We start from the raw sequence: 24,630 nt of genomic DNA, 5'->3' as shown, positions 1-24,630 counted from the left end.
TTTTAATTTTATGAATTGTGTTTGTGTGTGTGCACACGCACCATGCTGCATGTGTAGAGGTCACAGGACAATGTGCATGGGTCCATTCTTTCCCTTCCCATTATGTAGGTTCCAGGGATCAAACTTGGGTTCTGAGGCTTGGCGGCAAGTGCTTCACCTGCTGAACTGCCCCACCAGCCTCACCTTTGAACTTCTGGTCCTCCCGCCTTCCCGTTCCAAGCCCCGGGATCACAGGTATGTACCGCCACGCCCAGTTCTTCTGAGCCCTTGCTCTTCCCGTTCTAGTTGCCAGAACATGGAAGAGCAGAGCCTCCAAGTGGAGCAGCAGGAGATCATGAATGGAAAGTGCAAGGTCATTGACTTCGAGAAAGCCCTGGCATACTGCCAGGCCGCCCTCCAGAGTTCTGCCTGGGCCCAGTGTGCTGCCCGGGTACCCCTCAAGCCCTTCCTGCTGGGATGTATGAAAAACTTCTGTGAATTCAAAGAGCTCTTCCGTGCCCTCTGTGAGGCTCTGCAGTCCTTCGAGGATGCCTGTCAGAACCACGGGCTCAAGCCGCCCATCTGGAGGAACAGCAGCTTCTGTGGTGAGTCTCGCCGTAGTCACCCCACGCTGCTCCCAAACCCCGCTTCTCCCCACATACCTCTCTGTAGCTTAGGCTGGCCTCAAACTCGAGGTCCTCCTGCCTTTGCCTCCCGAACACGGGGGTAATAGGTGTGTTCCACTATAACCTAAAAGTGTGTGTGTGTGTGTGTGTGTGTGTGTGTGTGTGTGTGTGTGTGTGTGTAGCAGCATATGCATGTGCACATGGAGACTAAAAGCCACCCTTAGGTGTTGTTCATTATAGCCATCTACCTTATTCTGTGTGTGTGTGTTGGGGGGTGGTATATGTGTATTGGATGTGTAAACATGTCTATGAAGGCCAGACTTTGACATCATGCATCTTTCTCGGTTGTTCTCTACCTTTTTTATTTTTTTTTTAAAGACAGAATCTTCCTATGTAGCCCTGGTTCCGAGAACTTCCTATGTAGGCCAGGCTGTCCTTGAACTCACAAAGATATGCCTGCCTCTGCCTCTGCCTTCAGAGTGCTCAGACTAAAGGAATTCACTACCACACCTGGCTCTGCCTTATTTTTAGAAAAAAATTGTGTGTGTGTGTGTGTGTGTGTGTGTGTGTGTGTGTGTGTGTATGCATGTGTGTGCCAGTACCTTAGGTGGGTTATGAGCCACCTGATGGGGCTGCTGAGAAAAATCTGGAAGAGCAGCAAGTGCTCTTACCCACCCACCATCTCTCTAGCCTCCCTACCTTATGTTTTGAAATAAGGTCTCTCACCTAACCTGGAGCTCAGTTACAGGCTAGAATGGCTGGCCAACAGATCTGCCTGTCTCTGCCTCCAGCCCTGAAATTACAGGTGCGTGCCGCCGTGCCTGGGTTTTTATGTGAGTGCTAGAGAAGAAACGGGTCCTTGTGCTCGCATGGCTGACACTGTAGCAACTGTGCTGTCTCCGAAGCTCCACTTCGTTTTCCGAGACAGGGTCTCTCAGCAGGATCTCTGCTACCGAGGCTGGGCTGGTTGGTGAGCCCCAGTGGTCCTCTGTCTCCGTCTCCCTGGCACTGGACTTACAAGCACTGTCCACCATGCCTGGCTTTTCGCATGGGCTCTGGGGATTGGATTTGGGTCTTCATGCTTGTGGGAAAGCGCTTGTAGACTGATAAATCTCCTAGCCAGTCCAGCTAATACAAGAATTTTATAAATTAAGTTGTACTATTGGGGGTGAAACCTAGGGCTTTTCTCATGATAGATAAGCAATAGATCACTGAGTTGCATCTCTAACTGCTCTCTGGTTTTCATCTCTCCTGCCAATGCTGTTCTTCTGAAGGGAAAGTCATCACTGTCCTGCCTGGTTGCTACCTTGGCAGTTAAGGTTAAGTTCTGTGCTATGACTTTAAGACCCTGAAGACTGTCTTGGCTCTGTTACCTCTGTCATCTGCATGTAGCTCACACCAAAAAGAACTTCATTTCCCCACACACTGTACATCTTCATATCAACCCTGGAAAGTTCTTTGCCCCTCCAGGTCAGAGTGGGTGCCTTCTTTTTATATATTGAGGAGGAGGAGACAGGGTCTCCTATAGCACAGTTTTGTCCTGAACTTGCTACGTCCCAAGGATGACTTGGAACTCCTGATCCTCCTGCCTCCACCACCAGAGTACCGGGATTAAAGACTTGCACCACCATGCCTGGTTTTATGATGAGCTTTGGATAGAACCCAGGGCTTCACAGTCTACCAACTGAACCACATCCCTAGATGTCTGGACACTCTCTCTAGTTCTTTTCTGCTTTTTGTAGATGGATTTTTCTTTGGGCCCCCAGCCCACAAAAATGACCTGGAGACTAATTATTAATTATAGTAGCTCAGCTTATAGCTTAGGCTTGTCTCAGTAGCTCTTATAACTTAAATTAACCCATTATATTAATCTCCATTTTTGCCTCGTGGCTTTTTACCTCTCTTCCATCTTGCACTTCTTGTTTCCTCTCTGTGTCCTCCGGTGTCTCTCCCACATCTAGACTCATCTCCTCCTCTTTTCTCTCTGTCTGCCAAGCCATTGGTCATTCAGCCCTTTAGTAAAGCAATCAGAAGGTGCCCTGGCAAAGACACCTCTTCACAGTGTACACAAAGATTATTACACAACAATTTTTGCTTTTTTTCTACTTTAAGTTTTACTTTTTTTAAACACAATTGAGTCATTTTGTGCTCTTTATTTACTTTTGGGTGTATAGGCATCCACTGGAGTGTAGTCCACCTTCCAGGGGCTTCCACATCCATAAAGAAAAGACTCTGTCTCTAGCAGATAACAGTTGCCAGTAGCTCTTCAGCTAGGGGTGGGAGTTCATGCCCATTTCCTTTCTCCATGCGGAGATTTTGTGGGGCTTGAACTTGTGCATGTTGAACAGCCACTGTGGCTTCATGTGTACAAATACCCTGTTGTGTCTGGAGAGTACCGTTCCTTACAGTCGTCCACCCAGACTGGCCGCACAGTCCCTAGGCAGCCAAGCATGGCCTTGAATGTCTGTTCCTCCTGCACCGCCAAGCCTGACTTAGCTGTGGCACTGAACAAACCAACAAACCAACATTAAGGCTGGAGAGATGACTTAGAGGAGAGTACTGTTAGGTTACAGTTGTGTAACCCTCAGTGTAAATCAAGAACCTGTAAACTTTTAAAACGTGGGACTGAAAAGATGACTCAGCAGTTCAGTGCTCTTGTAGAGGACTCAAGTTCAGTCCCCAACATCCACATCAGGTGGCTCATAAATCCCTGTAACTCCGTCTCCAGGGGATCCAATACCTTCTTCTGGCCTCTGTGAGCACCCTTATACACGTTACGCAGACAGACACAAACACACATGCATGCAAATGGACGCCCACACACGTACACAGATATCTTAGTTTTGTTTTGTTTTTCAAGACAGGGTTTCTCTGTGTAGCTTTGGAGGCTGTCCTGGATCTTGCTCTGTAGACCAGGCTAGCCTTGAACTCACAGAGATCCTCCTGGCTCTGCCTCCCGAGTGCTGGGATTAAAGGCGTGCGCCACCACCGCCCGGCCACAGATATCTTAAAATGCAAAGTAAGGGATGATTAAAACTTTTTAGTATTATTAATTGTCCATATCAACAGGGTCTGTCTGATTGGATTCAAGAACCCCAAGGGTAGCAACATCTGAGGATGCTTAAGTCCCTTTCATAAAATTGCACAGAGTCTGCATAGAACCTGTGTACACCATCTAATATACTTTCAACCCTCTCTACATGGCTCATGATATATGATATAATATACATGCTAAGTCAGCCAGGCCAGGAGTATAGCTCAGGGGTGGACTGATTGCCTAGAGTCTCTCAGTGAGGGGCTGGGGAAAGAGCAAGGTAATTAACCAAGGGATGACTAATGTGAACAGCACATTGCTGACTCTCCCTACATTTAGTCACTCTCTGTCTTGCTTTATTACATTATTTATTGTGTGTGTGTGTGTGTGTGTGTGTGTGTGTATGCACACACATGGGCATGTGTGCATGCATGTAACAACACACACGGAGGTCAGAGGACAACTTTTGGGAGTTAATTCTCTATTTCACTGTGTGGATCCCAGAAATCCAATTCAGATCCTCGGGCTTGATGGCACACATCTTTATTGTCTGGGAAATCTCTTCAGCCCTGTCTCTCTGTGTTTTTAAACTCTCTTATGTAGTCAAGGATAGCCCTGATTCTGGATCCTCCTGCCTCTGTCCTCCGAGTGCCGATAGTACAGCTATGAGGCACAGCACAGAGCTGTTTCCCTTAAGGACCATTTAAAATTCCGTGACAGTTTCCCCTCCCTGCCCTGTGGCCCCGTTATACCTGGTACTCAACTCTATGTCCTCAGCTAGTAAGTGCAGGAGGACTGAGGGGGACATAAAGGTCACTTGGTTATTGCTGACTGACCTGGGTAAGTTCCCACATTAGTTTAAAAGAACCTTATTTATTGATTGATTGATTGATTGATTTCTTCACAGCTCAGCACACAGGCTCTACTCAGTCAATGTTGAATGAATAATGGGGGCGGGGGTGAGTTATGTTGATGATTTAACCCACCCTGGTTTCTGCAGCCTTTGCTTCCTCGGGCCCCTTTGGGCCCTCTTAACTGATGCTAACCTCCCTCTGTGCCACAGCTCTGGAATGCCCAGCTCACAGTCACTACACAAACTGCCTTCCCTCCTGTCCACCTTCCTGCTTGGACCCGGACAGCCGCTGTGAGGGCTCTGGTCATAAAGTCCCTGCCACCTGCAGGGAGGGTTGCATTTGTCAACCGGGCTACGTGCTGAACAATGACAAGTGTGTGCTCAAAACTCACTGTGGCTGCAAAGACGCCCAGGGTGTCTTCGTCCCGGTGAGTGGCATAGAGGGTAGGACTGGGGCCACTTTCTCCTTGCCGTCACTTCTGTCTGTGAAGGGCCCTAGGGCAGGAAAGTTGGTCCGGTCTGGTGCAGGCTACGCAAGTGCTCTGCCTCTGACCTATGTCCCTAGCACTTGACGGGGGCTGCACACGGGAGCTCTTCACTCAGCCCCACCTCCAGCCGCAGATGCAATTTTTTTTTTCTATTTTTACATCCGTGGTTTATTGACTCAGTGGAGGGAAACCTGCAGACTGAAAGGACAAGTCCCTCAACAGGAGGGGGGCTGTCTCCCCAGAAGCAGTTCTCCCCCTCACTCTATCTCTCTTCCCCTGGCTTCTGCAGGAAGGCAAGAACTGGATCTCCAGCAGCTGTACCCAGAACTGTGTCTGCATTGGAGGGGCCATCGAGTGCCAGAATTTCCAGTGCCCCTTGGGGGCTCAGTGCCAGGAGAACGAGGACGGCAGCAGTAACTGTGTCAAAATCAGTAAGGGGGCCGCGGGGAAGGTGGGGTGTGCGCGTGACTAGAGGGACCAACAGCAAGGGAAGAAGGAGAAGGCGCTTGGTCTCCTGGCCTAAGAGGCGGAGGACAGGAAGTGGAGAGGGGTTCTGGGGATGCACGGCTGGGCTGTGTTCCTTTTCAGTTTAAATCTCAATGGTGAGTCTCCCACATGAACTTGGGAGACCCATCTTCTTCTTTCCTGGGGGCTTGGCACATAAACCACACTCAGTAAGTGGTTGCTAAGTGAATAACAAAAGAAGTCTGGTTTCTGCAGTTTCTGCTTCCTTGGGCCCCTCTGTTCTCTCCAGTAACCCATCTCTCCTCCTCCCCGTAGCTCTGCAGTGCCCGGCCCACAGCCTCTACACCAGCTGCCTTCCCTCCTGTCTGCCTTCCTGCTCCAACCTGGATGACCACTGCAAGGGCACCAGCCCCAGCCTCCCTTCCACCTGCAAAGAAGGCTGCCTCTGCCTCCCTGGCTTTGTGCTTGATAAGGACAAGTGTGTACCCAGAATTCACTGTGGCTGCAAAGACACCCAGGGTGCCTTCATCCCAGTGAGTGGGTGTGGAGAGTGGGTTTGGGGCCCCTTCCTCCTTCCCTCTGCTTCTCACTGCTTGGAATGTTCCTGTCTGTATGGCTGGCCCTGAAATGTGTAGACCTGTATTGTATCCTCAGGGCCTGGTATACAGTAGGCAAATGTTCTAAGCATGAGCCTTGCCCCCAGCATCTTACTACTGGATTCTAGGCAAGCCTTCTGACTCTGAGCCATGCAGCACACCCTGCTTGATGTGATTCTAGGCAAGCAATGTACTGCTCAGCCACACCCCTAGACTTTCACTGGGGAAGTCTACTCAGGCTTTCTGTCTCTGGACAGAAACCTGCAGCCCCAAATGCCATTTTAAAATCAGATATTTTCTACTGGCACTTGGTTGATTGACTAGATATGGAGCTTGAATATAAGGAGAGCATATATAAACCCTTCAGGCATGAGGCTAAGCCGGGCTCTCTAGAGCATCCTCTCAGTCTCTACGTCCGTTCTCCTCTCCTGGCTTCTGCAGGCAGGCAAGACTTGGACCTCCAGAGGCTGCACCCAGAGCTGTACCTGTATGAGAGGGGCCATCAGGTGCCGGAATTTCCAGTGTCCCTCAGGGACTCACTGCAAGGACAGCAATGATGGCAGCAGTCAGTGTGTCAAAATCAGTAAGGGAGCCACAGGGAAGGTGGGGAGGGTGTGCTCATGGAAGGAAAAGTCAGAGGCGGGGCAAGGAGGATCTTGGTCCTCTGGGCATTAAAGCTCAGGGCTAAGAGCTACCATAGTCAGAAAAGATTCTGGGGACCTATGTTGGACTAGATCCTTTCTCAGGGTTAGTCTCTAAATGGTCACTGTTATTTATTAAGTGACGCAATGTTATTTATTAAGTGGCACTGTTTACCACGCAAGAGAAGCCACGAGGCACAACAAAACCCACTGTAAGAGTTTATTAAGGGAAAGGAATAGAAGGGGTGTGCACAGGCCTATGGGATGACCGTGCAGGAAGAGAGGGAAGGGATAGGTGGAACCCGCTTTATAAGTCCCCCACACACATGTGATTCTGGGCTTCCTGTCTACGCCATGCATGCGCATATGTTACATGACCACAACGCATGCAGATTGTGTGATCACACAGCGCACAGATTACATGGGATGTAAGGCCCTAGGATGACTGAGCATCTTGCTCGGCTACTGGAGAGCGCATGTGCGGTCATGTAGCTGGGGGAGGGGCTAAGAATTCTAGCAGTCACTTCCTTCCATTCTTCATACTTTCTTCTCTCACGGCTTGGCAAACAATCCGCAGTCAGTAAGTGTTTGCTGAAAGCACAGTTGTGGGGAGCCCCAAGCTCACGTGGTTTATGTATCTGTGGCCCCTCTATTCTCTCCACTCACTTCTTCTCCTCAACCCCACAGCTTTCCAATGCCCTGCCCACAGCCAGTACACCACCTGCCTTCCCTCCTGTCTACCTTCCTGCTCGGACCCTGATGCCCACTGTGAGGGCACCATCACCAAAGTCCCCTCTACCTGCAAGAAGGGCTGCATCTGTCAACCTGGCTATGTGTTGGATAAAGACAAGTGTGTGCTCAGAATTGAGTGTGATTGCCAAGACACCCAGGGTGCCTTCATCCCGGTGAGTTGGTGTTGAAAGTAGGATTTGGGGTGCCAGGAGATGGCTCAGTGGGTAAATAACTTGCTGTGTAAGTGTGAGGACCATATGAGATGGGTGTAATAGCCCATGTGGGTAACCCTAGTGCTTCTACTGTGAGAGCAGAGACAAGACAGGAGAAGCCCCAGATTCTTGTGTTAATTAGTCTTGTGTGGGCAGCAACTGAACAGTAACAGGAAAGAGCCTGCAGAGAGAGAGAGAGAGAGAGAGAGAGAGAGAGAGAGAGAGAGAGAGAGAGAGAGAGAGAGAGAGACCCACCCTGTCTCAATACAAGCAGAAAGCAAGAACTAACAGTAGAAATGTCTCTGACCCCTGTGGGTAAACACTCCCCAGGACCACACACAGACACACACAAACACACAGAAAAAAGTTTGTTTTGTTTTGTTTTGGATTTTTGAGACAGGGTTTCTCTGTGTAACAGCCCTAGATGTCCTGGAAGTTGCTTTGTAGATCAGGCTGACCTGGAACTCACAGAGATCCGCCTGCCCCTGCCTCCTGAGTGCTGGAATTAAAGACGTGCACCACCACTACCCGACTTTTTGTTTTGTTTTTTAAGTACGGTTGGTGACCACTTTCTCATTCCCCTGCTTCTCTCTGAGATTATTCCTGCCTTATGGCTGGCTCCAGAGTGTGAAGGTTGGTCAGGGCCTGCTACAGGCTGGACAGGCGATCTACCACCCAGCTACCCTCTCCCATTCCCTCACTAGAAGATTCTAGGCAAGTGTTTTACTGATGAGCAACATCCCATTGCTAGAATGTACTCATCTTTAATACACACCCATTGCTCATCACCCTTACCCATTGATAGATTTCTGATCAGGAGCTCCATTTATGAATCATGGTCCTAGGCTCCTACTAAGGAGGATTCTAGGCAGGTGCTCTACCACTGAGCCACTCCTCAGCTCCTCAATGAGGGATTCTAGGCAGACACAGTACCCCTTTACTGTATCTCTGCAGTGGTTTTTCACATATTTCTGTTGTTGGTTGATGGAGTAGATACGGAAACTGCAGACTCTGAGAACAAATGTAAGTCCCTCTCACAGGAGGTGAGACTGTCTCCTTAGACGTAGCCTTTGGTTATCACTTCCTTCCTCTTCCTGTGGCTTCTGCAGTCAGGCAAGACCTGGACTTCTAGGGGCTGCACCCAGAGCTGTACCTGCGTGGGAGGCGTCATCCAGTGCAGGACTTTCCAGTGTTCCCCAGGGACCTACTGCAAGGACAGTGATGATGGCAGCAGTCACTGCGCCAAAATCAGTAAGGGGGCCGTGGGGAGGGTGCGCTCCTGGCCGGGGGGGGGGGGGGGACGGAGCTTAGTTCCCTGGGGATAAGCTCAGGGATAGGCAGTACCACAGAGATGAGGGCTTCTGGGGACCCACAGCCTGGCTGGGGCCCTTCTCGGCCTTAGTGTCTTAGTGGTCAGCCTTCCACATTGACCTGAACGCTCCATGTCCTCAGCTTCACCCTCCTCTTTGAAGCCACGGCACACAGCCTATGGTCAGTAAATGTTTGCTGAATGAATAACGAAGGGAAGAAAAGCCCCAAGCCCTGCTGGTCGTCCTACCCAGCCTGGTCTCTATGGTCTGCCTCTGTTCTCTCCACGAACCCCACTCTCCTTCCGCCCCCCAGCTCTGCAGTGCCCAGCGCACAGCCAGTACACCGACTGCCTGCCCTCCTGTCCACCTTCCTGCCTGGACCCAGAAGGACACTGTGAGGGCACCATCACCAAAGCCCCCTCTACCTGTGAGGAGGGCTGCACCTGCCAACATGGCTATGTGCTGCATAATGACAAGTGTGTGCCCAGAATTGAGTGTGGCTGCCAAGACACCCAGGGTGTCCTCATCCCGGTGAGTTAGTATAGAGAGTAGGTTTGAGAGGGCTCAATGGGTAACTCTCTTGCTGTGTGTATTAGTCAGGGTTCTCTATGGAATGGATATTTCTAGATATAAAAAGGGGATTTATTAGAATGATTTACACTAAAAGTCTTACAGGCTTATGTAAGTCTAATCCAACAATGGCTGCCTATAAGTGGAAGGTCCAAGAATCCAGTAGTTGTTCAGTCTGTGAGGCTAGATGTCTCAGCTGGTCTTCAGTATACACTAGAATCCCAAAGAAGTAGGCGCTAATGCCAGTGAAGGACTGGATTTGCCAGTGAGAGCAAGCAGGCAGAGAGAGAGAGAGAGAGAGAGAGAGAGAGAGAGAGAGAGAGAGAGAGAGAAACAAACTTCCTTTTTCCATGTCTTATCTAGGCTGCCAGCAGAAAGTGTAGCCTAGATTAAAGGTGGATCTTCCCATCCCAAAGATCGGATTAGAAGATCCACTTCAAATGATTTAATTAAGAAAAAATAAATAAATCCCTCACAGGTGTGCCCAGTCATTTGGGTTTTAGTTCATTCCAGATGTAGTCAAGCTGACAACCGAGAACAGCCACCACACTGCAAGTATGAGATCTGGGTTCGAATGACCACGCCCACATACGATGCTGTCGTAGTTCTTATACAGTGCTCCTACTGGTAGATGAGAGACAGGAGAACCTTCAGAAAGTGGGAGCTAGCTAGTCTTGTGCAGAACAACAGCATCAGAGGGGTGTGTGTGTGTGTGTGTGTGTGTGTGTGTGTGTGTGTGTTGGGGGAGAACTATCTCAATACAAAATAGAAGGCAAGAGTCAAAACTAGAGATTGTCCTCTGGCCTTGATGGATAAGTACTTCTTCCCCAGTCGCTCTCCCGCACAAACATACACAAACACATAAAAAATATTTTTAAAAATAGGTTTGGTGGCCACTTTCTAATTTCCTCTGCTTCTCTCCACCTGGAATGTCCTTCCCTGGTTGGTCAGGGCCTGCCATAGGCTAGGCAGGCTCACTACCAAGGAGCCACACCTCTATCCCCTCACTGGAGGATTCTAGGCAGGTGCTCTACTGCTAAGCAGTACCTCAGTATTGCTGGGGGATTCTAGGCAGGTGCTCTACCCCTGAACCACACCCCAGCCCCTCACTGGGGGATTCTAGGCAGGTGTTCTACCTCTAGTACATGCCCCACTGCCACCTCTCACCCTTGCCTGTCAGTTGGGCCTTACTCTAGTGCTCTGTGGCTGACCTACACACCAGGCTCCCTTTGGGAGATTCTAGGCCTCAGCTCTACCACTGAGCCATTTCCCAGCCCTTCAATAGGGATTATAGATAGATAGTCTGAGGATGAGCCGTACTCTAGTCCTCCACATGAAGAGTCTAGGCAAGCACTGTACCCCTGAACTGTACTGCCAGTCCCAGATGTAGCATTTGCTCTTTTGTTTGTTTGTCTTAAATTTTTTTGTTTTTTTCAGACAGGATTTATCAGTATAGCCTTGGCTGTCCTAGAACTTGCTTTGTAGACTAGGCTGGCCTCGAACTCACAGAGATCCGCCTGCCTCTGCTTCCTGAGTGCTGGAATTAAAGGCGTGTACCACCACTGCCCAGCTGTTTTTGTTTTTTGAGACAGAATCTCACTATGTAGTCCTGGCTGTCCTTGAACTCACAGACATCTGCCTGCTTCTGCTTCCCAAGTTCTTGGATTAGAGGCATTCACCACCACATCCTGACAAGATGTAGTAGTGTTCTTTTTTCCTTTTTCCAAACGTTTTCCACCTGTGGTTGATGACACACTGGCATCTGAATGTACAGACAGGGAGGGCAGACTGAAGCCCTCCAAACAGTGAGTGAGGCTGCCCCCTAAACCAGCCCTCCTTTCTCACTTTCTCTCTTTTCTCTCGGCTCCTTCAGGCAGGCAAGAGCTGGATCTCCAGAGGCTGTTCCCGGAGCTGTAACTGCGTGGGAGGGGTCATTCAATGCCAGAAATTCCAGTGCCCCCCAGGGACTTACTGCCAGGACGGCAGCGAGGGTGACACCAGTGACTGTGTCAACATAAGTGAGGGAGCACCGTGTGGGGGGGGGAGGGGTGTGGTCCAGACAGGGCGAGAAGGGTGGGGTTCCCTGGGCCTTTGAGGTGAGGGGTAGAGGAGAGAGATCCCGGGGTCCCACCACTCAGCTGGGCCCCTTCTTGGCATTAGCCTCTCCATGGTTAGTCTCCCATGTTGACTTGGGAGATCCGTTTCATTACTTTGGGACTTGGCACACATCGCATGCTCAATAAATGTTGGCTGAATGAATAATACAAGAGGGGTCGAACCCCTCAAAGCTCTGTTGCTCATTCAGCCCCCTGTGGTTTCCGTAGCCCCTGCTTCTTGAGCCCTCTAATCTTTTCCACTAACCCAACTCTCTCTCTCCCCATAGCTCTGCAGTGCCCCGCCCACAGCCGCTACACCAGCTGCCTACCTTCCTGTCTACCTTCCTGCTGGGACCCAGAAGGCCTCTGTGAGGGCACCAGCACCACAGCCCCCTCCACCTGCAAGGAGGGCTGTGTCTGTCAAGCTGGCTATGTGCTGCATGAAGACAAGTGTATGCTCAGAATTCTGTGTGACTGCAAAGACGCCCAGGGTGCTCTCATCCCAGTGAGTGGGCATGGAGAGTGGGATGGGGAGGGATGGGGAGATGGCTTAGTGTGTAAAGTACATACACAAAAGAATGAGGACCTGAGACTGAATCTCTACAACCCATGTAACCTGGCTGCCTGCGTGGCCTGTGTCTGTAATCCAGGGCTTCTACTGGGAGGTGGGATGTAGAGACAAGAGAATCCCTAGAAACTGGAGGGCTGGCTAGTCCTGTGTGCTTAGTGGAGGAAGGCAAGAAGAAAAAGAAAAAAGGAGAGGGGGAGGGGTGCTGTCTCAATACGAAGTGGAAGGAGATTATCTCTGACCTCCACAGATCCATGTGCCCTAGTTCCATGCACACAAATACACCCACCCACACAGAAAAAAGATTGTTTTCAAACGTGGGATTGGGGTGACTTGCTCTTTTCTTCTGTTTCGTGCACCTGTCTATACACATGGTTGCCTTGGAGTGCGGAGGCTGAGCAGGTCCTGGGACATACTAGACAAATGCTCTGTAGCTGAACCTCCAGAGCCAGATCCCCACTAGGAGACTGTATGTAGTCAGAAGCTGTCTGGACTGCGCTGTGCTCCCAGGCCGTCAAGGGACGACTGGGGCCTAGACGGGTACCACTGAGTTGTAAGCACTTGGATGGGGATTCTAGTTAGGTGCTCTGCCAGTCACACGGGTCATTCCCCTCCCCCAAATTTCCCATCAATCATTGGTTGACTGAATAGATGTGAGAGCTGTAGATATCAAGGGCAAAGGTCAGCACTTCAGAGACGAGGCTGTTGCCCTCTGACCAGCCCACCTGCGCTCACTTCGTTTTCATTCCTGGGGCTTCTGCAGGCGGACAAGACCTGGATCAACAGAGGCTGTTCACAAACCTGTACCTGTGTGGGAGGGGTCATCCACTGCAGGGAGTTCCAGTGTCCCTCGGGGACTTTCTGCAGCGACATGGAGGACAGCAACAGTAACTGCACCAAAATCAGTAAGGGAGCCACAGGGAGGGTGGGGAAGGTGTGCATGACTGGAGACCAGGGGCAGGCAGGAAGGAGCTTAGTCCCTCGGCCTCAGGGGTCAGGGTAAGGGCTAGCAGTGAGGAGAGACTCTGGGGACTGGTACTTTGGGGCTGGGTACTTTCTCAGTCTTGGTCTCTCCATGGTTAGCACCCCACAAGACCTTAGAAGTTCTATTCTTCTTACTTCCTTTCCTAGGGGCTTGGTACACAGGCTGTGGCCAGCAAGTAGGGTTTTTGGGGGAAACAAAAACAAAAAAACCTACGTTCAAGTTCTCTTGAACATTCCATCTCCTCTGGTTTCTGCAGCCTCTGCTTCCTCAAGCCCCCCAGGGCCTCTCCCCTAATCCCACTCTCCCTCCACACTTTAGCTCTGCAGTGCCCGGCCCACAGCCAGTTCACGGACTGCCTTCCCTCCTGTCTGCCTTCCTGCTCCAACCCGGAGGGTCACTGTGAGGACGTCAGCACCAAAGTCCCCTCCAGCTGCAAGGAGGGTTGCCGCTGTCATCCAGGCTTTGTGTTGAATGAGGACAAGTGTATACCCAGAATTCAGTGTGGCTGCAAAGACACCCAGGGTATCTTCATCCCGGTGAGTGGGTGTGGAGAGTCAGATTGGGGTCCCCTTCCCTCTGCTTCTCTGAGCCTGGGATGCTCATATCTGAATGGCTGGCCCTGGAGTGTGAACGTTGATCAGGGCCTGGCACTCAGTAGACTGGTACTCTGAAGTGTGAGTCACCTGTGAGGTGTCAGGAAAGCAATCCAACTCTTTACCACACAGCAGTCACCCATTTGAGGGTTCCAGGAAAGCAATCTACTGCTGAGCCTTGCCCTCAACTCCTCACTGGGGGGTTCTACACAGACCTTCTACCGAGGAACCACATCCACCAGCACCAAATGCAATGAAAAAAAAAAAAGATTTTATCAGTTTTATTTATGTGTATATCTGAGTGTCTGTGTGAACGTGTGCCACGTGAGTACACATGCCTGAAGAGGCTAAAAGAGGACATCAGACAACCTGGGACTAGAGTTATAGATAGTTTTGAGGATCCCACCGCGGGTGCAGGAGTCTAAACTTGAATACTGTAAAGGTGCAGAAAGTGCTCTTAAATGTTCAATCATCTCAGGCTGGAGAGATGGCTCAGAGGTTAAGAGCACTGGCTGCTCTTCCAGAGGTTCTGAGTTCAATTCCCAGCAACCACATGGTGACTCACAACCATCTGTAATGAGATCTGGTGCCCTCCTCTGGCCTGCAGGGACACATGCAGGCAGAACACTGTATACATAATAAATAAATAAATCTAAGAAAAAAGTGTTCAGTCATCTCCCCAATCCCTGAATGCATTTTTTTTAAATCAAGTATCTTCCACCTGTGCATGGTTGACTCAGTAGATGGGTAGAGTGTGTAGATAATCCATCCAGGCTGTGAACTTGTCTTTTCTGAACACCCTGCCAAGTCCTCACTCCCTTTCTCTTCCTATGGCTTCTGCAGGCAGGCAAGACCTGGATCTCCAGAGGCTGCACCCAGAGCTGTGCCTGCACGGGAGGCACCATCCAGTGCCAGAATTTCCGGTGTCCCCAAGGGACCTATTGCCACGACACCAATGACGGCAACAGTAACTGCACCAAAATCAGTAAGGGGCCGTGGGGGAAGGTTGAGGAGGTGTGCTCCTGGGTGAAGGAACCAGAGAAGGGCATTCTGAGAGTGTAGGAGTACCACAGTGGGAAGGGGTTCTGGGAACCCATGGCTGGGCCACATCCTTTCTCAATGATACTTTCTCAGCTGTTAGTTTTCCACACAGACTTGGGAGATCTTCCTCATCCTTTTCGCTCTCCTTCTTCTTTTTAAAGGTGTATGTGGGTGTGTGAGTGTGTGGGGGTGTGTATGTCTGTGTGTGTGAGTCTGTGTGTATGAGTCTGTGTGTGTGAGTGTCTATGAGTGTATGTGAGACTGTGTGAGTATGTGTGTGAATGTGAATGAGTGTGTGTGTGTGTGTGTGTGTGTGTGTGTGTGTGTGTGTGTGTGTGTGTGTGTTGGATCCCCTGGAGCTGGAATTACAGCGTATTGTGAGCCACTCACCCTGGGTACTGGGAACTGAACTCAGATGTTCTACAAGAGCAGCAAGCAATGTTAACTACTGAGTTAAACACTCTCTCTCCAGTCCAAGACCCACTCTTCTTTCTTCGGAACTTGGTGCATCCCCCATGTTCAGTAAATGTCTGCTAAAGAAATAACAAAAGGGGCCGGGCGGTGGTGACGCACGCCTTTAATCCCAGCACTCGGGAGGCAGAGCCAGGTGGATCTCTGTGAGTTTGAGGCCAGCCTGGGCTACCAAGTGTACCAAGTGAGTCCCAGGAAAGGTGCAAAGCTACACAGAGAAACCCTGTCTCGAAAAAACAAAAAAAAAAAAAAAAAAAAAAAAAAGAAATAACAAAAGGAAAGAAACAAATTTTCCCCCAGTTCTATGGGTTGTTTGGCATAGTGGGGGGTTTCCTTTGCTTCCTTGCACCATTCTGTTCCTTTCCACTAACCCCACGTTCTCTCCATCCAAAAGCTCTGCAGTGCCCTGCCCACAGCATATTCACCAGCTGCCTACCTTCCTGCCTGCCTTCCTGCTGGGACCCAGAAGGCCTCTGTAGTGGCACCAGCCATAACGTCCCCTCCACCTGCAAAGAAGGCTGCGTCTGTCAACCTGCCTATCTGCTATACAACGACAAGTGTGTGCTCAAAATTCAGTGTGGCTGCAAAGATGCCCAGGGTGTTCTCATCTCAGTGAGTGGGCGTCTAAAGTGGGATTGGTGGGGGATGGGAAATAGCTCAGTGTATAAAACATTTGCTCTGCAAGTATGAGAAGCTGAGTTTGAATCCCTACAACCCACGTAAACCTTGCTAGCCTGTCTCTAGTCCAGGGGCTCCTACTGGGATGTGGGGGGCCAGGGACAGGAGAATTCCCAGAAACTTAAGGGCTATCTAGTCTTGTGTGGGCAGCAGTGAACAATGAGGGAAAGAGAGAGTAACCACTGTCCAGTAAAAAGTGGAGGTGAGAACCAGTACCTGAGGTTTCCTCTGTCTCCACATAGTCATGCACTCCTATTTATAGGCATGCCAAAGTGCGCGCACGCGCACACACACACACACACACACACACACACACACACACACACACGTACACGTTCTAAAAACTGAGATTGCACAGGGCAGGAGGCACACCCCTTTAAGCCAAGCACTCAAGAAGCAGAGGCAGAGGCAGGCAGATCCTGTGAGTCTGAGACCAATTAGATTTACAAAGTGAGTTCCAGGACAGCCAGGGCTACAAATTGAGACTGACTCAAACAAAGCAAAAACAAACAAGAAAACCAGCTGGGATTGAGGGCGACTTACTCTTTTCTCCTGCTTTTCTTTGCTTGGGATGCTCCTGACTGAATGGATAAAGGTTAGACAAGTGCTCCTCTTCTGAGCCATGCCCCTGTTCCCTCCCAGGGACATTCTGGTCAGGAGACATGAGACTTGGTTACACTACCTAGCCCTCACTTGAGGACTGGGGCTGAGCTCTGCCACTGAACCACACTCCCCACACCCCACTGGGGAATCATAGCAGATACTCTACCATGAGCCAGATCCCTAGCCCATCACTGGAGGATTCTCGGCAAGTGTTCTACAGCTGAGCTCGACCTTCTCCAGCCACCATCACTGAGGATCCTAGGCAGAATTTTTGTATCTGAGCTGTGTTCCCAAGCCACCAGTAGAGGATTCTAGGCTTAACCTCTAACACTGAGCCACACTGTCAACTCCTCAGTGGAGGACTTTAGGCACAAGCCATACCATTAAGCGGTGTCCATAGCCGCAGGTGCATTTCCCCCTAAGTCTTTTCCTCCCATGTTTAGGATAGATTCGGAACCTGTTGATAGGGAGGGCAAGGTCAGCCCTTCAGACAGGAAGTGAGGCTCTTTCCTTCTAACCAGTCCCTCTGTCCTGACTGCCTTTCTCCCCCTTGACTTCTTCAGGCAGACAAGAACTGGATCAACAGAGGCTGCACCCAGAGCTGTACCTGCTCAGGAGGGGCCATCCTGTGCAAGGAATTCCAGTGTCCTCCAGAGACTTACTGCAAGGACCTGGAGGATGGCAACAGTAACTGCGCCAAAATCAGTAAGGGAGCCACGGGGAGGTGGGGAGGGTGCGCATGTGGCTGGAGAGATCAGAAGGGGAAGAAGGAGGGTAGTCCTCTGGGCTTTTAATTAAGGTCTGGGATGGGGGTACCACCATGGGGAGGGATTGTGAGAACCTATGGCTGGGCTGGATCCCATGGTTAGTCTTTATATTGTTAGTCTCTAAATTGACTTGGCAGATCCAAATTCTTTTTAAAGATGTTTTTAAGACGTGTATAATGGTGTGCCTGTGTGTGTGTTTATGCACCTGAGTGCAGTGCAGGGGGAGGCCAGAAGAGATGCTGGATCCCCTGGAGGTGGAGGTACAGGAGGTATTGAGGACCTTACATGGATACTGGGATCTGAATTCAAGTTCCATATAAGAGCAGCAAGCAATTTTAAAGGCTGAGCCATCTCTCCAGCCCCCTTGTCTGGTTTCTGTAGCTTGTTCACTTGGGCCTTCTAGGTCATTCCCAATAATTCCAATCTCCTTCCACCCCATAGCTCTGCAGTGCCCAGCCCACAGCTACTACACCAACTGCCTTCCCTCCTGTCAACCTTCCTGCTCGGACCCTGATGGCCACTGTGAGGGCACCATCACCAAAGTCCCCTCCACTTGCAAGGAGGGCTGCCTCTGTCAACCTGGCTTTGTGCTGTACAACGACAAGTGTGTGCTCAGAATTGAGTGTGGCTGCAAAGATGCTCAGGGTGTTCTCGTCCCGGTGAGTGGACATCTAAAGCGGGGTTGGTGGGGGATAGGAAACGGCTCAGTGTAAAACATTTGCTGATAAGAGCTGAGAACCTGAGTTTGAATTTTGGTGGGGTGTGTCTGTAATCCCAGGGCTCCTCCTAGGAGATGGGGAAGAGGGTCATGGTAATCCCTAGAAACATGTGTGGTCAGGAGTGGACAACAGTAGAGAGAGCGCAGAGGGGTGGGGGGAAGGGAAGGAGAGAGAGAGCCTCAGTATGAAGTAAAAGATTTTTACTTTAAGGTTCAAGACTGTCTTCTCACCTCCACACATACATGTGCTCCTGCCACACACACCCCATAAATACATAAATTTTTTTGTAAAAAGTGAGATTGAGGGCCACTTTTTTCATTCCTTCTGCTTTTCTCCACCTAGGGTGCTTATGTTTTTATGGCTAGTCCTGTAGTCTAAAGGTTGATTAGGTTCTAGAACGTGCCATGGCCTCAGCCCCTCTTGGGAAATTCTAGTCAAGTACTCTACAACTGAGCTGTACTCCATCCCTCAGTGTTGGATCCTAGACAATTGCTGTACCTCTAAGTCATACCCCTAAGCCCTCTAGAGGATTCTAGGCGAATGCTCTACCTCTACACCACTGCCAACTGCCCTGTACCACTTACCACAGAGGATTCTAGGCCTAGGTTCTACATCAGAACTGTGCTCCCAAACCCCAAGCTGAGGACTCTAGGGCTGACCTCTATCACTGAATCATAATTAGCCCCTCCCTGGAGGATTCTAGGCATGCACTGTACCACTGACCTGTGTCCACAGCCTTCAGTGTACCTTCTCCCATAGACTTCCCATCCATAGTTGGCTAAATGAATACACACAGAACCTGCAGACAGGGAAGGCAAAGGTAAGTCCCTCAGACAGGAAGCAAGACTGTCTTTCTCTAACAATGCCCTCACTTCCTGTCCCTTGACTTCTGCAGGCAGATAAGACCTGGATCAACAGAGGCTGCACCCAGAGCTGTACCTGCTCAGGAGGGGCCATCCAGTGCCAGACTTTCCAGTGTCCCTCAGAGACTTACTGCAAGGACACCGAGGATGGCAACAGTAACTGTGCCAAAATCAGTAAGGGAGCCACGGGGAAGGTGGGGAGGGCGTGCATGTGGCTGGAGAGCCCAGAGGCAGGGCAAGATGGAGCTTAGTCCCCCAGGCCTAAGAGGTACCATAACGGGAATGGATTGTGGGGACCTGTGGCTGGGCTGGGTCCCTTCTCACTATTAGCCTGTTAGTTCTCAGTCTCACATTAACCTGGAAGATGTATTCTTTTTAAAGATTTTATTTTTAATTCCATGTATAGTGGTGTGTCAGTATATGAGTATGTGCACCTGAGTCAGTTCATGCAGGGGCCACAGAGGACACCAGATGCTCTGGAGCCTGAGTTACATGAAATTTTTGAACAAGACCAACTTGACTTGGGTCCACCACAAGAACAGCAAGTAGTCTTAACTGCTGAGCCATCTCTCCAGTCCCAAGAAATCCATTCTTACTTTTTTCCTTAGGACTTGGCACAAAGTTCACACTCAGTAAATGTTGGCTGAATGGATAACAAAAGGCAGGGGGAGCTCCACAATCTCTTGAGCATTCTGCCTAGTCTGGTTTCTGTAGCCCTGCTTTGACCCTGTGTTCCTCTCCATTAACCACACTCTCTCCCCACAGCTATGCATTGCCCTGCCCACAGCCGCTACACCAACTGCCTACCTTCTTGTCTGGCTTCCTGCTTGGACCCAGAAGGCCAGTGTATGGGCTCCAGCACCACAGCCCCCTCCACCTGTAAGGAGGGCTGTGTCTGCCTATCTGGCTTTGTGCTGCATGAAGACAAGTGTATGCTCAGAATTCAGTGTGGCTGCAAAGATGCCCAGGGTACTCTCATCCGGGTGAGTGGGCATCTAAAATGGTATTGGTGGGGGCTGGAGAGAGAGAGCTCAGTGGGTAAAATGTTTGAGCTCCCTGGTGTGAGGGCATGAGTTTAAATGTGTACAACCCGTGTAAGCCTTGGTGGTGTGCATCTGCAATCCCAGGGCTCCTACTAGGAGATGGGAGGTGGTGGTAGGATAAGTCCTAGAAACATGACAGCTAGCTAGTGTCGTGTGGGCAGGGGTGAAGGACAGCAGCAAAGAGAAAAGAGAGTCAGAGATGAAGCGAGGAAGGGAGGGGATGGAGGGAGAGAAAGAGACTGTCCCAATACAAGGCGGAAGATGAGGACCAACAGTAGAGATTTATTTCTGACCTTCACATGTACATCTGTGCTCCCCGTTCCTCCCTAAAGCTTCTTGTAAAGGTAGGATTGGGGACCACTTTCTCTTTTCCTATACTTTCCTCTTCCTCTTTGTGTGGCTGGTCCTGTAATGTGAAGATCGGTGATGTCCTGGAACATGCTAAGCCAGTGCTCTACTGCTGAGGCACCCCCAGCCCATCTCTGGAGTCTAGTCAGGGGCTGTAACACTGCCATACACTCCTTGGCCCTCACTGAGGTTCCGTGCCTAAGTGCTACTCCTGAGCCGCCCTCCCCATCTCCTGTGGATTCTTGGCAGCTGTCATACCAAGGAGTGAGGTCTTTATCTTCCTGTCAGCGATTTCTAGGCAACTGGTCTACTGCTAAGCCAAAGCCTTGGCAAGTTCTTTACAACCGAGCCATACTCCCACTGAAGGATACTAGGCAATTTTGTACCGCAGAGGCATGCTCCTAGACTCTCTTAGAGAATTCTAAGCAAATGGTCCACCTCTAAGCCACTACCTCCTCAGCCCCTCCCAGCCTCCCGGCACTCATCACTGAGGATTCTAGGCGTAGGTTCTGCATCTGAGCTGTGCTTCCAGGCACCAAGGGAGAGAGAGTTCTCTGCCCTAGTTCTCCGGTGAGCCCCACCCCAGCCCCTTACTGAAAGGGTCCAGCCATGGACTATACTGTTGAGCTATGTCCACAATCCCAGAGGCATCTTTTTTTTCTCCAAATATTTTCCCACCCATGATTGGCTTACTTGTTGATGTGGAACCTGTTGATAGGGAGGGCAAGGTCAGCCCTTCAGACAGGAAGTGAGGCTCTTTCCTTCTAACCAGTCCCTCTGTCCTGACTGCCTTTCTCCCCCTTGGCTTCTGCAGGCAGACAAGACCTGGATCAACAGAGGCTGCACCCAGAGCTGTACCTGCTCAGGAGGGGCCATCCTGTGCAAGGAATTCCAGTGTCCTCCAGAGACTTACTGCAAGGACAGTGAGGATGGCAACAGTAACTGTGCCAAAATCAGTAAGGGAGCCACGGGGAGGTGGGGAGGGTGTACATGTGGCTGGAGAGCCCAGAGGCAGGACAAGATGGAGCTTAGTTCCCCAGGTCTCAGAGGTCAGAGATAGGAAGTGCCACGGTGAGGAGGGCTTTGGGGGATCCCTGGCTCAGCTGGGTCTCTTCTCATGGTTAGTGTCTCAATGGTTAGTCCCCGACATTGAGTTGGGATATTCGTTTGTCTTTACCTTTTTACTTTTAATTACACCTATTAATATATGTCTGTGGGTATGTCACATGAGTATACTGCGCATGGCAGCAGGAAGAGTGGGTTGGGTCCCCTGAAGCTGAAATTCCAGGAGACTGTGAGTAGCACTATCTGGGTGAGGTGAACCCAGCTCAGCTTCTCTGCAAGAACGGCATGTGCTCATAACTGCTGAACCATCTCTCCAGCCCCCAGTGATCCATTCTTCCTTTCCTTGAGGCTTGGCACTAAGTTCACGATCACTAACTGTTTGATGAATGAATATAGCAAAAGGAAAAAAGCCGTCCACTCTCTAGCATGCCAATATGGTTTCTGTAGCTTCGGCTTGCGTTGGCCATTTATGTTCCTGTCCCCTAACCGCGCTCTCTCTTTCCCATAGCTCTGCATTGCCCAGCCAACAGCTACTTCACGGCCTGCCTGCCCTCCTGTCAGCCCTCCTGCTCTAATATGAATGGCCACTGTGAGGGCCCCAGCACTAGAGCCTCCTCCACCTGCAGGGAGGGCTGTGTCTGTCAATCTGGCTTTGTGCTGCATGACGACAAGTGTGTACCCAGAAGTCAGTGTGGCTGCCAAGATGCCCAGGGTGCTCTCATCCCGGTGAGTGGACATCTAAAGTGGGGTTGGTCTGGGCTGGAGAGAGAGCTCAGCAGGTAAAATGTTTGTCTCTCCGCTCCACCTAGTTTGAGGACCTGAGTTTGAACTGTATAACCGATGTAAGCCTTGGTGGTGTGTGTCTACATCCCCGGGCTCTTTCTAGGAGATGGGACAGAGGGAGAGGATGCTTGTGAGCTAGCTGTTCTTGTGTGAGTAGTGATGAACAGAGCCACAGCATCGGGGGTTGGGTGGGAGACTGCTGAATACCATACAAAGTGGGAAGTGAGACCAACACGTGAGATCATCCTCTGACCCCCACGCATACATGTGCCCTCACCCACAAGGCCACACAGATACACTCTCAGAACCATTGTAAGTGGGACTGGGGGGTCATTTTCTCCTTTCTTCTGCTTCTCTCCATCTGGGACGCGCCTAACTCCACAGCTGGTCCTGTAGTTTGAAAGTTGGTCTTTCCTGGAACATGCAAGGCAGGTGCTCTACTGCTAAGCCATGCCCTAAGGCCCTCCCTAGAGAATCCTAGTCAGAGGCTCTAAGACAGCCATGCTCCCAGTCCCACAGTGATGGCTCAGTTGCTCTACTACTGAGCCATGCCCCCAGCTACTCTTAAAGGATTCTAGGTAAAAAGTTCTACATTTGAGCTACAGTCCCAGGCTCTGCTACAGTCCCAGGCTCCCACTGAAGGAGTCTAGGCCTCAGCTCTACCAGTGAGCAACAGACCAGCCCCTTGCTGTCTGAGATGTGCTCACAGCCACGGTGTGTCTTCCCCCGTGAATTCTTTGCATCCGTGTTTGTTGTGGTCAGCTGGAGTAGAACGTGCTGAGGGCACACACCACGCTCTTCTCAGGAGGCAAGGCCCACTCAGAGCCAGCGCCTTGCTGCCACTTGCCTTCTCTTCCCGTGCCCTCCGCAGGAAGGCAAGACCTGGATCACCAGAGGCTGTGCTCAGAGTTGTGACTGCGTGGGAGGGGTCATCCAGTGCAGGACTTTCCAGTGTCCCTCGGGGACCTACTGCAAGGACAGTGAGGATGGCAACAGTCACTGCGCCAAAATCAGTAAGGGGGCCACGGGGAGGTGGGCAGAATGTGCTCACGGCGGGGGGACCAGAGGCAGGGCAAGAGGGACCTTAATCTCTTGGGCATAAGAAGATGGGGGTAAGGGGATGTCATGGTGGAGAGGCATTCTGAGGACCCATGCTGGGCTGGTCAGTACTAGTCTATCAGTGATCAGTCTCCCACATTTAACTTAAAGATGCATCATCTTTAAATTAAATTAAATGTATTTCTTTTTATGTTTATTTACATATGTCTATGTGTATATATTCCATGTGCATGCAGTTGGGTGCTGTCAGGGGTTAGAAGAGGCTGTTAGGTCTCCTGGAGCTGGAGTTTACAGGTGGTTGTGGGTTCTGGGAATGAAACCCAGGTCCTCTGCAAGACCCAGCAAGTGCTCTTAACCACTGAGCATCTCTCCAGCCCCATACCCACCTTCTTAACTTTTCTTTCTGTCCCTGACACACAGTTCATGATCAGTAAATATTTGTTGAATCAATAGCAAAAGGAAAAACAAACAGACAGACAGACAAACTGTTGGTCTTTCAGCCCAGCCTGCTTCCTGTCACCTCTGCCTCCTTGGGCTCTTCTGGACCTCTCTACTAATTGTACTCTCCCTCTCCCCGTAGCTCTGCAGTGTCCGGCCCACAGCCGCTACACCAACTGCCTTCCCTCCTGTCCACCCACGTGCTTGGACCCAGAGGGACTCTGTGGGGGCACCAGCCCTAAAGTCCCCTCCACCTGCAAGGAGGGTTGTGTCTGTCGAGCTGGCTTTGTGCTACATAATGACAAGTGTATGCTCAGAATTCTGTGTAGCTGCAGAGATGACCAGGGTGTTATCATCCCGGTGAGTGTGTGTGGAAAATGGGCTTGGTGGGGCTAGTGGGAGGGCTAACTGGGTAGAATATTTGCTCAGAAAGTATGAAGACCTGTGTTTTAATCCCCACAACCCAAGTACACTCGGCATGTAGCCTGTGTCTCTAATCCCAGGACTCCTGTCAGGAAACAGGAGGTGGAGACAGAAGAATCCTTGAAACTTGCAGCTAGTCTGGTATGGGTTAGAAGTGCACAACACCACCAAAGAGGAAGACAGACAGACACAGACTTTGTCTCAATACAAGGTGGAATGTGAGGACCAACACCTGAGATTGTATTCTGCCCTCAGAATATAAGTGTACTCACATACACACACGAATCACATGTAAACACAGAATTTTTTCAAAGTGGGGTTGGGGGCCTTCTCCTTTCTGCTTCCCCCTCCTGCCCCCGCCTGAAATGATCCCACCTGTTTGGCTGGCCTTGTAGTGAGAAGATTGATCAGGTCCTGGTGCAGACTAGGAAATAGTCTACCACTGAGCCCCACCCCAAGGCCTTCACTGGGAGTTCTAGACATGTCTTCCACTGTTTCTCCATGCACTCATTCCTCCACTGGTAAATTTTAAGTAGACACTATACTGCTAGGCTATAGGCACAGACCCAGCTGCGATTAAA

At 50.5% G+C, this 24,630-nt stretch overlaps 1 protein-coding gene across 1 annotated transcript in view; it reads left to right on the top strand.

Moving 5' to 3' along the window:
* The window catches only part of Zan (zonadhesin), a 104,189-nt gene that overhangs the window by 43,400 nt on the left and 36,159 nt on the right, over positions 1-24,630 (top strand). The window contains exons 35-54 of the mRNA XM_059249792.1: positions 286-584; positions 4,703-4,920; positions 5,270-5,411; positions 5,761-5,978; positions 6,483-6,624; positions 7,370-7,587; positions 8,736-8,877; positions 9,250-9,467; positions 12,934-13,075; positions 13,474-13,691; positions 14,592-14,733; positions 15,655-15,872; positions 17,105-17,246; positions 17,750-17,967; positions 18,923-19,064; positions 19,656-19,873; positions 21,096-21,237; positions 21,855-22,072; positions 23,001-23,142; positions 23,769-23,986. Of these exons, the coding sequence (XP_059105775.1) occupies positions 286-584; positions 4,703-4,920; positions 5,270-5,411; positions 5,761-5,978; positions 6,483-6,624; positions 7,370-7,587; positions 8,736-8,877; positions 9,250-9,467; positions 12,934-13,075; positions 13,474-13,691; positions 14,592-14,733; positions 15,655-15,872; positions 17,105-17,246; positions 17,750-17,967; positions 18,923-19,064; positions 19,656-19,873; positions 21,096-21,237; positions 21,855-22,072; positions 23,001-23,142; positions 23,769-23,986 (3,757 nt within the window). The remainder of the gene's footprint in view (positions 1-285; positions 585-4,702; positions 4,921-5,269; positions 5,412-5,760; positions 5,979-6,482; positions 6,625-7,369; positions 7,588-8,735; positions 8,878-9,249; positions 9,468-12,933; positions 13,076-13,473; positions 13,692-14,591; positions 14,734-15,654; positions 15,873-17,104; positions 17,247-17,749; positions 17,968-18,922; positions 19,065-19,655; positions 19,874-21,095; positions 21,238-21,854; positions 22,073-23,000; positions 23,143-23,768; positions 23,987-24,630) is intronic.

Source organism: Peromyscus eremicus, chromosome 23 (assembly GCF_949786415.1).
Source record: "Peromyscus eremicus chromosome 23, PerEre_H2_v1, whole genome shotgun sequence".
Classification (NCBI taxonomy): Eukaryota; Metazoa; Chordata; class Mammalia; order Rodentia; family Cricetidae; genus Peromyscus; species Peromyscus eremicus.
The sequence above is the reverse complement of the archived record's forward strand: the minus strand, read 5'-3'. Positions and strand labels throughout refer to the sequence as shown.